Source organism: Triturus cristatus, chromosome 5_1 (assembly GCF_964204655.1).
Source record: "Triturus cristatus chromosome 5_1, aTriCri1.1, whole genome shotgun sequence".
Lineage (NCBI taxonomy): Eukaryota > Metazoa > Chordata > Amphibia > Caudata > Salamandridae > Triturus > Triturus cristatus.
In genome coordinates, this window is record NC_140587.1 from 696,340,671 (window position 1) to 696,353,775 (window position 13,105).

The 13,105-nt window shown below is 46.6% G+C and overlaps 1 protein-coding gene across 2 annotated transcripts in view; it reads left to right on the plus strand.

The window, feature by feature from the left end:
• Positions 1-13,105, plus strand: part of PRKDC (protein kinase, DNA-activated, catalytic subunit) — a 2,754,228-nt gene that overhangs the window by 238,373 nt on the left and 2,502,750 nt on the right. For both annotated transcript variants that reach the window (XM_085605657.1, XM_085605658.1), the window contains exons 15-16: positions 81-206; positions 7,717-7,869. In XM_085605657.1, coding sequence (XP_085461783.1) covers positions 81-206; positions 7,717-7,869 — 279 coding nt within the window. The remainder of the gene's footprint in view (positions 1-80; positions 207-7,716; positions 7,870-13,105) is intronic.

Below are 13,105 nucleotides of genomic sequence, written 5' to 3' on the forward strand. Positions count from 1 at the left end.
TGGCATATGCACCTAGTCCTGGTTAGGTTATTTTAAAAATGTTTGCAGCGTCCATGATTTTTTTTTTCTTCTATTTAAAGGAAGGCCACGGGAAATCGGAAGAACCTCCTGCACATGGGGAGGTCAGAACTGGAAAATGGAAAGTTCCCACTTACAAGGACTATGTTGATCTTTTTCGGAATCTTCTGAATTGTGACAAAATGAAGGTAACGCCAGATACCAGCAGTTCTTCTTTTTTTTTTTTTTTTTTTTTTTTTTCTTTTAAATCCTAGAAAAGCAATTTCTTAACTAATTCATTAGTCAAGTTATGTTCATATTGCACTGGCTACAACCTACTTGCTTGTAATCCACTAATGACGAAATCAACTTAAGTATGTCTGCATTTCATTGGATTTTTGTCTGCATCCCCGGTTGAAAATCTCCAAAGATAAAGCACTGTGACATCTGAGATAGGACGAGAATGGTTTGAGTTGTTAAGTCAGGTCCATCAAAAGAAAAAAGAGGGTTATCCAGAACTAACTATGAATGTGGTTGGTATTACAAATATCACTGAAGTGCTTGAGAGCATGAAGGTTTGCTCTTTTGTGCACAAAATATCAGAGTATACTAGTCGCCATTCAGCTCACTGCCATCTGTACTGTGTTTTTCTGCGATAAATCAATACAGGTCTTGAGCGCTCTCAGGGCTTCACAGACCAACTCCTCGGCTTACGACAGTGACTAGGTTATACATCAAATCTTTGAGTTCAAACTCTGTTGTTGCAGAGGGAAGATGTCTTTTTTTGGACCCATATGACAATTACATGTAGGCTTTGTCCATGATTTCATAGCCTGCGACTCATGTTTTCTGATGCGCTCAAAGACCATCTGAGAGCAGCAGGCCAAGTTTTCTTCTATTAAGGCATACAGGTGCATACCAAAGCATTACCTCTCATTTCTTCTTTGGAGACTTACTTAGAGGAGGTCTCCTAGAAATCTTCTCATAAGAAACATAAAAACTCCAATGGAAGGAGAAATCCTCATTTTCCACAAGGAAATGTCCAATTAATAAGTCTGTGCAAACTTAAGATGCCAGGCTCTTCTTCGCCATCAGAGACAATTTTGATACTGAAAAAGATACAAGTGGATTTCTTTCTGAACCAACAGTAGACTCCACACAGGTCAAGGCCTTCTGTGTGGCTATGTTGGATTTGTTCAGAATGGCTCTGGTACCCTTTGTGTTACTTGTTACTCCATTAGGACAAATCCGGATCTGTGTGCTTGGTGACTGAGACTGCCCAGACTCTAAACCTTCAGAAGCCTGTGGGCTGTGCACTAAAGAAAATATTTGGGCCCATGGTGCCATTCCCATCCCTGGAGCCGCTCTTGACACTGTCCTCTAAGCCGGCCTTGAAGCCATCGTAGTAGCTGAACTAATACAGGTAGCGAAAGTTGATTAAAGATTGTTTTAGTGATGAACCTTTAGCACAGCCTCTTCCTAGGGTTCAGAGGTTCACCACAATGGAATAATTGTTTGGCTCTAACTCTAACTCTGAGGCCCTTGCATGCCCCATAGGAATTATGACTATAGAGAAGATGATGACTCTTGAGGCAGACAACCTCCTCCTTGTTTTTAATGCTAGCCTTTATCAAGACCACAAAAATGCAAGTGACTTGGATAGCTCACTAGAAGAGGGGTCTCCCTTAGAAGAAGTCTTTGTTCACTACTGTGGTACAAAAAGCAGCAGAAGGTTTAGAGTTGACCTTGCCCTCTATGAAGGCAAAATCCAATATTCTATCTAAAATCTAGCAACCTGCCACCACAACTCAGTCATTGCTCCCCTTCAGCGAGGCATCGTGAATTGTTGTATGGTTTTGACAGTCACTGTGGTCGGGTTTAGGGGCACTTTCATTATACTATATCACATCACTTGAATGGGTTCAACTGTAGTCTGAGGGGATGTCCTGGTAATTCTCATGGACATACTCTCCGATGGCAATTCGGAGAGAATGTGATTGCTCCCTCGAATGCTTAAAGGACAAGCAATACAGTTCCACCAGTAGTACTGAATATTTCGAGACTGTTCTAGGGCACAACAGTCCCAGCAGAGACCATCTTCTCAAGAAGCCTAGACACCCCAAAACATGTAATGCTGCTTTTAGGGAAAGGGTGGATCTAGGGGATGAAAGCCACAACAGATCCAGTCTCCACCACCTTTGCTGGCTCTGTCTCAAAACCTGTATAAATACCCTCCTGACACTCCCCCTTGCGCCACCATCTTCTGGTTCAGGTGAAGGGTCTCCCACTTTTTCACTAATAGTGAGATGATCAAGATGAATGACTGGTCATCCAGCCAATATGCTCTTCTTCCACCAGGAAATGCTTTGTGGCACATACTCTGTTTTGGAGGTGGTTCTCCTTGACCTGTTGAACAAAGGGGCCATGAAGCTTGTGCCTCTAGAAAAAAGGGGCATATGATTCTGATTAACTTACCGCTTGGTTAAGAAAGATGGAGTTCTGAGACCCATCCTCGATCTCTGCTTTCTGAAATTGTGTGTTTGCAGGACAAGTTCAAGATGCTGTTCCTGAGGCAAGTCTTGCTGGTATTGAGTGGAGTGGTTGGCATCCCTGGATCTCCAGGATGCCTCCTTCCATCTTCCAATTCTTCCCATTCACAGGCTTTACGTGAGAATCACCGTGGGATGCCAATACTATCAACTAACAGTTTTTTTTGTTGGGGTTGTTGATTGGACTTTGTATTTTCACAAAAGTGCTGGTGGTGTGACGTCTTCCCTGCGACAATCAGGAGTCCATATATTTCCTTATTTGGATAACTGGCTGGTGGGAGTGGAGCATGATGATTCTTCTCCACGATTTGGGCTTTACCATCTACCCCAAAAGTCCCACCTCACTCCAACACGGAGGTTAACTTTCATGCCAGCAGTGTTGTACACAACCCACTTGAAGAGTTTTCCTCCTCATAGCATTACTGGTATTCAGAAGGGGATTTTTAAATTCTACTTGTTTTACATTTGCTTGGCCTCATGCATCCTGCTGGTGTAGCACACCAGATGGCGAGTCAGGACCCTGTAATGGCAGCATCTCAAACCCCAATAGATCCTTTCTGCTTGGTTGCAAATCCTGCCTCAGTTCACCTGGATCTGCACTAGTGAATAAACCCCTCCTACCTAAAAATAGGTAATTCCTTAAGTACTCTGAAGATGCAAATGACCTTGGTCACGGATGCCTCCTTGCTGAGCTTGGGTGCCCATTCAGGTGACGTGATGACGAGAGGCCTTTGAACCATTCCAGAGCCGTGGCTGCATACAAATGCATGCAAATGTTCTAGAGCTACAGACTGTCCTTTATGCCATGAAGGCATCTCTCCTGTCATCTCAGGGAGCACCATTAAGATTCTTTTGGACAACACCACTGTCCCTTATAACAGTCCTGCACCCTGTGCTGAGAGATGAGTCGCCCCTGGCAGTGGCAGCAGAAATAGGAACTTTTCTCTATCCCTCATCTAACCAATTCCCTCAACAAGTACTCTGTCGCCTCTCATTGGAGGACCATGAGCGGGAAAGTCATTCTGGAGTGACAGCAATGATTTTGGTGTTCATGTGTAGATTGGAGAACTTCAGGCTGTCTCAGTTCACCTTTCATGATTTTTTTTTTTACCCAGATAACTTGGTTCTTCAATCCCACCATTTCCGCCTTTCAAATGTGGTCTCTGCCCTGCTATCTTTCTTCCCCCCTCATCACCCCACCAAAGAGGAGGAGAGCTGCATAGACTGCGAATGAGACATGCATTGATTGCACTAGATAGAATGGAGTGGATAATCAGCTCTTGGTCGGATTTGCAGGAGCTAAGAAGGACAAGGTGGTGACCTTTGCCTGACTGTGTTACATTACTTCTTTTGTATCACCAGTGCTACTCATGTCCAGCTCCCAAAGAAATATTGCCTCCGGACTCATTCTTAAGGTACTTTATGTGTGGGAAGATGTGCCAATCGAAAGCAAATTTACCTTCAGTAATGGTTCTGTGGCTACATATTCTTCTGAACACCCTTCTTCCTCACTGAGGAGCTAATACTATGATCATTATGATTACAAGCTTGTATTGTGTGCTGTATTTGTTGCTGTCGAGGCTCTGTTGGTTCTTCTCCGCATGCCTCGAGTTGGGAAAACATTTCAGGAACTGACATCACCTCTCCATTGCCTTCTAATATTCCTCTATGAAGTCAAGTCCGGAACTGAGTTGTGGCAGGAGCCCTCTCGCAGCGCTAGCGAGTCAATGCTGGTAAAAGGTTTTCTTGGCCAATCTAAAGCCTGTAAGGAGTATTCATAAAGTGAAGAATTTGCAAGAAGATTATACATTCACCAGAAATATTGTCACAGAAGGTGAGTAACATTTTCTTCTTCCTCCTCCTGTATTATGTCCACGGAGGTTATCAACCCTAAAACTGCAGATGTGAACTAATAACCTACTCTCAGGCACCAGCTTGTGTCCAGAACTTGGGCAGATGGTATCAAAGCAACAACTAGCCAACCAGGTGCACTTGTGTATTTGGAGGGCATCAGTTAACATCCAAGTGCATCTCTTTATCCAATTCAATAGTAATGGCAATCCAGAATCCTACCAATGTCAAATGGATTTTCATTTTCTCCCCGGACGGACTGTAACTCTTATCTAAATTGGTCTCAGCTTACAGGGATGAACAGAGAGCTTATCTATTTAATGTGCGTTCAGGTGGCTAAATCCTTGGCCATTGTAAAGTATGCTTCTTGTAAGATGTTCTGCTAGAATAGGATTATGCCAGCTATGTTAAACTCAAAATTCTAATCTCTGCTAATTTCTGTATGTGTCCTATCCAGATCCTCACACACTAAGCTACATTGGTCTTTGAAGGATGCATGAGCAGGATCTGAATTAGTAAGTGCCATACTAGATCCAGAAATTCAGCACCCAGGTTTACTGAGGACCTCAAAAGGTTGCGTCCGATGTGTCGGCGACAAGAACATAAATGGCAGTTGCATCGAGACCCTACTGAGAAAATGAGTTATTATAGAGATCTTTTATAACAGTATGAACGGGCTATGGTTCAGGCCAAATCCATCTTTTACGCAGATAAATTTAGAAATAAGGCAAATCCTCTAAAGAACTCTTCAAATGGTTAATGAATGATCTCAGAGTTACATTTTGGGCCTTACTGACTCTTCACAAGATTTCTGTGATAGAGTGGCCATCTATTGCAGAGATAAAATTATGAAGATATACTCTGATTTTCCCTCGCCCATGGAATTTAGTTTTTCAGTGGAATTATTGGCCACGTCTATTGAGTCATCCATGCTCTCGGTCTTTAACCATATATCTGAGCTAAAAACTAAAGAACTTCTTATGAGTCTTAAATCAGGGTCCTCTGGAAACCCCCGGATTCTTAAAATCTTGCACTTGGCCCCAGGCTGTATTGCCAACACTCTCCAGAGTGTAACCATACCCTTGATTCAGGGATTTTCCCTCAACTCTGGAAGGAAGCCACTGTAATTCCTCCTAAAGAAAGACCTAATATTGACCCTAAAGATATGAGGAATTTACGGCCTATCTCTCTATTTCCCACACCTGTAAAAATCCTAGAGAAATACCTTAACCAGGAAATAATAATGTTTATTGATACCTGTGACATTTTAAATTCCTCGCAGGCTGAGTATCGATGCCGGTTGAAGCCCAGCACGACGGTTATAGCTGTGTACGGAACTTTGACCGCCGGGTAGGGGCACGTTTCAGTGGCCTATATCCGCAGGTCCGCACTTCTAGGATGTACTCAGAGGATGTGTTACACCTAGTGGAGGGGGTTCCAACACCGGCCTCCAGTATGGGGGGTTTATTTCGTCCTCTCCTGTTTGAGACGCAGCCGGCCCTGAGGGGTTGTAGGCGGCATGCTGTGTTTAAATATGATCTGTCCGCAATAATCTCGCAGGGGCTTTGACATGCTGATATACCAGTGCAGTAACCCGCCGGCCCGTAGGGTTGTAGGCGAGGGGTGCTGATACCGTTGATGGTACTCTGTTAACAATAAAAATATTTAAACCTAAATTCCTCGCAGGAGTGGCCTGTGAGATAGCGCTCGTGCCTGCCACTGATCGCATCAGGCACCAGGATGACATGGGTGGGGCGGCTATCCCTGTGCTGCTGAATCGGCCACCCTGTCTCACATGAGCTCCTGGAACGTCTCCATCAGTCAGGTTCTAGGGAAAGACCTTAATCTCCTCTATTCATTTCTCATCAACAGGGTTCAAGTGGTCAGATGTGGTAGCTTTAAAGCCAAGACCTTAGTCTTCCTTGCAGGGCCTCTCCGGAGTCCTCACTAAGCACCACTCTTTTCAATCGTTGTCAGCCCGCTCGCCGAGCTGATACGTTAGTGCGTCTTTCAAGCACATTCTTATGCGAATGATACGCAGATTATAGTATCTTGTCTTCAACGACTTGCCCCTAGTGGCCAACACATTTAATCTCTGCATGAGCAGAATTAACATCTGGATTAAACTGAACATGGAGAAACTGAGGTGCTGGTGTTCAGGGGGCAAGAATCCATCTGTTCTGGCAGCTAGTGGCCAGAGGAATGCTGCCCATTACCCACTCCAATTAAATCGGCTAAAAATCTTGGGGTGGTGTTTGATACCCTTTTGAGTTGCAGGCCAATCAGACCACTAGCACCTGTTTCTATATTTTTGCACCCGTTTCTATATTTTTAAGACTCTTACTTAGTTTAAAAAATCCCTAAATAGTTGGATTTTTTCATCGTAAATCTGCTGCGGTTGGGCCCTGTTTCTGGTATAGTGCTTAGATTCCATCGGTTTAATGCACTTTTATAAATTTAATTTTCATATTTTTAATTTTATGCAAGTGGAAAAGGAAGGAACCAGTCCCTGTAAGGTACCTTTTGTCAGCGATTATCCAGATTGTAGGACTATCAGCATGGTAATCCTGGCAGGGGTATTCCATTCCATCATATATGCAGTTACATAACACACATTCACAACACACTTTGGAGGGGTGGGTGCCCGGATCCCAGTTATAATTTGTGCAGATTTTAAACACTGGGGTCCAGTAGCAGCCTCTCCATCAGATGTACTGGTGAAAAGGTCCTAATCACGTTGTACTGCTACCAACTGCATGTTACATCACAGCTTCGCTTTAGTGAGGGTTGTTTACCCTACTAGTGGCAGTGATGCTCCTGCTCTTTCCCCATCAGGATCTAGCCATATACTGCAGGTAAACACCCAGAACACACCTCAGTGTGCGACAGAAGGATCCGTGAGCAGAACACGATTCAGAGTTAGAAAGGTAAAATCTTATGCAAGGGCACCAGAGTACTGAGTCAGGTAATCCCGACCGGACATGGACTCCATAAAAAAAAAAATACATTGATGAGTTCTCCTTACATCTCTTCAATGTGTTTTTATTTTTTACAAAGTCAGATCCAGCATTAAACTAGATGCCTAGTGCATCTGCTAATATGTTGTACTCTAACTAGGGTTGTTGCATCTGTAACCTTTATTTTACACGCATTTGCGAAGTTTGTGGCCGAGGAAGGGGTATCGAAACTCTTGACTTGTGTTTGATATGCACTGGCTTGCTTGCTAATTGACTGCATTCATTTTCACCCTTGATCAGCGACAGCGTGGATGACAGCAGAGTTTTTAATTTTGTCTTTGAACTATTTTTTCATACTATAGGAATCTGTTCTGGCTGAGGAAATGTTTACATTGGTAAACTCGCCCCTGCAGTCTCTGAACCGTTTGCTCTATGATGAGCTTATAAAATCTGTACTGAAAATTATTGAGAAGTTGGACCTTTCTCTTGAGAAACAGAATCTTGGTCAGCAAGACGTAAGTTTTTTGTTTTAATAAAATGTGGGGTTTTGTGTAAATTGAGGCGTTCTGCTCTCGCCTGTTGATTTTAAAAGGCAGAACATTTGTAGATATCAGCAACCTACTTAATATTTCTTTAAATGCATACTCAGCGAGGACCAGTGACATTGTTTCATTTAGCATTAGTTCAACTTAAGTCAATAATTATATTAAATAAGGTGCAATAACTGTTAATTAAATCTAGTCCTAGTTATGTGTTTTTTTTTAACGAGAAATGTTCATAATTTTTTATTTTTAGATAGAAAATTGGTTTCCATCTGTCAGGATGTTGCATGCCTCCTTGGTACGCTGCAACTCTGCGCTCTTCCCAGCCGCACTCTCTGTTCTTCACTCCGACTGTACTAGGTGGCGGCTGGGGCGCCCGCCGAGTAGGGGCGCTTCTGGGGCATCTTGAGAAAGGCTGCCTTTAGAGCAGGCTTCTGCGAGTGTGCTCGTGAACTACTGGTATCTCTCCACCTATTTGAAAGTAGCGCCCCTGTGTACAGCCCAGCTTGCTAAATTAGAGGCTTTTGCTACTATGAATTAATATTTGTATACCAAAATTGAAAAGTGGGTATTCGAGATAATTGGTTGAATTTCTTAAATATGTTTGAAGCTGATATTTGAGTGATAAATCATGTGGTGTGAAAAATTATAACTAATATTATTAACTTGGTAGCCGGGCATTGCAGTGACAGCTATTATGTATTTTGCAGGTAGAGGCAGTCCACATTTTTAAAGCTTTTTTCACATTACTGCTGGCAACCATGCCTGATGCACTGAGGTCATCACTGCTAGTAACAAATATGCTTATGATGGCTGGTAATGCAATCTTATCTGATGAGGTCACTACAACAACACAAATATTATATATATATATATATATATATATATATATATATATATATATATATTTTTTTTTTAGAGTTTTATATAGCGCCAACTAGACCGTAATCAGGTATCAGAGCACTTTACATGAGCACCAGTTTTGTTGCAGAAGGACACATTCATTTTTGTTAGGCATGGGAAGAGTTCGTGATTTGCCCAAAATCACAGGATGTTGAACATCGTTGCTGAGACTCAAACCCGATTCCCCAGCTTCAAGGTCGACCGCTCTAGCCGTAAGGCCACATCCTCTCCTCGATATTAGTAATTTTAGTAGCTCATGATGGTTCGCACTGAACATAAGTAGCTCTTATTACAGAAAAAGTTGGAAATCCCTGCTTTAGAGGACACTTCAGTGGCCTACGCACATGTTGTTTTTTGTAGGGCTCCTCAGTTGGCAGTTCATGCACTGTAATTCGGTGCCGCACTGTTTTATTATCCTTCCAACACCTCTCACAGTTAGAAGATTTAGAATTATGTTGCCTCTCTATTTGGTTCAAACTCCTGTTCCTGCCAGAGTATGGCATTTATTTATCTTCCTGGCTGCTCTAGGGTCCTGCATGAGCTCACACTGTAGCTTCTGGCTTCTTCGTTACATTTCCTTAGGCGCATTGAGATTCCCACACCCGTAGCTGGTAAGAACTGACAATGATGCATATACATTGAAAAAGCTTACATAATTACACTAAAGATATTAACAGAATGCTTTGTTTATGTAGCTGCAGATCTGAATACTCATTTGTGTAGCTGCAGATCTGAATCCTCATTTGTGTAGCTGCAGATCTGAATCCTCATTTGTGTGAACTTGTAATGACCACTCCAGTGGCATGCATTGTGAGAACCACTCCATTGGCTTGCATGGTGAGAACCACTCCATTGGCTTGCATGGTGAGAACCACTCCATTGGCTTGCATGGTGAGAACCACTCCATTGGCTTGCATGGTGAGAACCACTCCATTGGCTTGCATGGTGAGAACCACTCCAGTGGACTGCATGGTGAGAACCACTCCAGTGGACTGCATGGTGAGAACCACTGCAGTGGCGTGCATGGTGAGTGAGAACCACTGCAGTGGTAGGTATGACGAGAACCACTCCAGTGGTGTACGTGTATTATAACCACTCCATTGACTTGCATTGTGAGACCCACTCCATTAGTTTGTATGGTGAGAACCACTCCATTGGCCTGCATGGTGGGAACCACTGCAGTGGCTTGCATGGTGAGTGAGAACCACTGTAGTGGCGTGCATGGCGAGAACCACTGCAGTGGGGTACATGGTGAGAAATCACAGAACTGGAGAGCTTTGACTGTTCTTTTCCCTTTTCCCCCATCCCACTCTGACTTTTTGTCTGACAATGTGTACCTTGCTGTCAAGCATATCCGTGGGAGGGGCGTGGCTTGGCTGCCGAGCGGAATGGCTGCCTGAACCCACAGCTCCGCTGATCGAGCACATCAATCCGACATTTATTTGCTGTACAGGTGTCTGGACTCGGACCCCCTCGACCCTCATGCGGCGCACAGTTGCTGTGCCCTGCCCGATGTGACTCCTGGTCTCGTCCTTGGCGTGGAACCGGTGTTTGACCCGACAGGCGGCTAGCGGCGTGGAGGCCTGTAGCACCCGCACAGGCCGGGGATTAGAGTGCAGCTGGACTCGCGGGTGTGCCGCGCCGCGGTACGGAGATCTCCCACCCCCCTGCTGGTCCTGGAGCCGCGGAATGAGCGACGCATGCCCCATCGCGGAGCCGCACTGCGGGGACAGCGGGATTGCTAGCGAGGCTCGTGGAAACCGGTGAGTGGGCTGAGTGAAGAGTTAGCCCTGCCTGTCGGAAGGAATCAGGGCCTCGGAGGGTGCTGCGGAGAAGCAAGACGGGAGCCTGCGCTGGAGACCGTGGGGCGCTGCCAGGTTGTGGCTGCAGAGGCCTTGAATCGTGGGGTCCGGTATCGCCTCGCGCCTGCGGCGCGCCCGTGCCCCTGATGTAATTGGTGCCTGGTTCGGGCCCCGCGGCGGGAGACGGATGGCGGCCATTTTCCTTGGGGACGCTACGCTGCTGGCGGCTAACACTATGGGCCCAGTCGTTGGGATCTGATGACAGCGGTTGGCGGAGGTGCTGCAGTCCCGGGCGTGGTAGGGGGGCAGCTCATGGTGAAAGTGCTCGGCCAACCCTTGACGACTGGTCTGTGAGGCGCGGGCCGACGATTGGTCGGGTGCCCAACCCGGCGGGAGAGTAAGCTGAGGAGAGTGAGCGGAGGCCAGTAGCGCTGTTGTGGTTCAGGAGGCGAGATGCGTGGCCCTCCACCGGGGGACTGAAGTGGAGTCGCCGAGCGGGAGATTCCTTGTATCGGGGGTCCCGTGGCGGTGGTCCCTGTGCCGGCGCCTGCAGTTGCTGCACTGGGGTCCTACCCTGATGAGAAGAACGTACCACCCCCTGGGCTGTGGAGGGCGATAGTTCGTCTGGCTGCCGGCCGCGGGCGTCTGACCTTGGGTGCCTGTTGGCGTGAGCGTACCCTGAGGCGGGGCTGCCCCTGTTGGCGGACTGAGCTGGGCCGCGGTCATGGGCAAATCCGACGCGCGGCAGTCGCGGCTCATGTTCGACAAATCCAAGCAGAAAGCATCGGACCAAGAACACCATGAGGGTGGTGCTGCGGGGGAGGACCGCGGGGGCTCTCAAGACGCGGACATCAAATCGATGTTCCAAGAACTAAAGGCGAGCCTGCAGGGCATAGACAGTAAAATGGACGCCCTGGCAGCACGCATGGACGGCATTACGACGCGGATGGACAAACAAGAGGGCCGAGTCGAGGTTCTGGAAACACGTGTGGCGGACACGGAGGAGGGCCAGACAGACCTCGTCAAACAACTGCGTGGAATGGATAAGGTGCTAGCTCTCATACAACAAAAGAACGAGAACTTGGAAGCGCGCTCAACACGCAACAACGTCCGTATCACGGGCGTGGCGGAATCCACGGACATTACGAGCATGGAACAATATGTAGAACAGATGATGAAGGATTTGTTTGGGTCGGGACTGTCATCGATGTTCCTCGTGGAGAGGGCGCATAGAACTTTCGGTCCGAGGCCTAAGCCAGGAGCGCCATGCAGGCCCATCATTGCACGCGTTCTAAACTACAGGGATAGAGACACGATATTGCGCATGGCAAGAGACATCAAGGACGTGCAGTATAAGGGCAACCACATTGCAATATACCCGGATTACACTATGCAGGTCCAGGCCGCTCGTAGAGAATTCCTGCCAGCAAAAAAGGTTTTCCAACAAACGGGCACGAAATATTCTCTAATCTACCCTGCGAAGTTAAGGGTGCAGGGCCCTGGTAAACCATCGTTCTTCCTAGATGAGAAAGCTGCTCTGCAATATGCGAAACAACTGGCCAGAGACCAGAAGAACCAAACTCCCCCAGAGGGGCAGGAGCTGCAGGACAGGCTGAGTGATGTTGAGTTATCAACACTGTTTGTTAACTGCTATATTGTTGTGGCTTACCTGTCTTGACTGTTCTGGGGTCTGGTACTTGCCTGCTATAGCGGGGGTTCCCTTATCGAGTGGAGACGGGTGACATTGTGTTTGCAGTTTCGGGGGAGGGGGGGTCTTTGAGCCGACATGCTGGCCAGCGCTCGATCACCCTGTCATGAGTACAGGGTTAATAGGTAGCCAACCTGCGTACCTCTGGGGATGATTCCCATTCGTCGGTCACTACCACTGGCCTTAGTTACAGTTTATATGATGGGGGGGGGGGGGGTGGCCTGGGGGGATAATGCACAACCTGATTGGGGGGTTGGAGCGGGTGGGGAATATGTCAACTTGAGTTTTGGGGATGATGGGGTTATTTGTTTGCTTTGGAGCGTTGAGTTGGGGGGGGGGGGGGGGGCGCACTTCTGCGCTGCATCGATTATTATAAACTATTCACCGCCCTGCTGGAAGCCACTTTACTCGCGATGCTACGCCCACCCTCATGCGCTGTGGCCCGCTTGGCCGTTGGTCTCCCATTCGTTCTGCTTCTATTGTTTGTTGCGTATTGTGTTGTTCAGAATTGGTCCGCTGATGGAGTGTGATTTTAGCAGGTCTGACGCCATGCAGCAAATAAGATGCATTACTTGGAATGTAAGGGGCATGAATGATAGACGCAAGGCCCGGTTGATTCAGGCCTTCTTACTCAGAAAAGAAGTAGACATGTGCCTCCTACAGGAGACTCACTTGACCGCGGGTTCTGCGCAGCTGCTTCGCCACGCTCGCTGGGGTGAGATAGTACACGCTTCTTATTCTAATTACTCCAGAGGGGTGGCGGTATTGATTAGAAGGGGACTTCGTTGGCAGACAC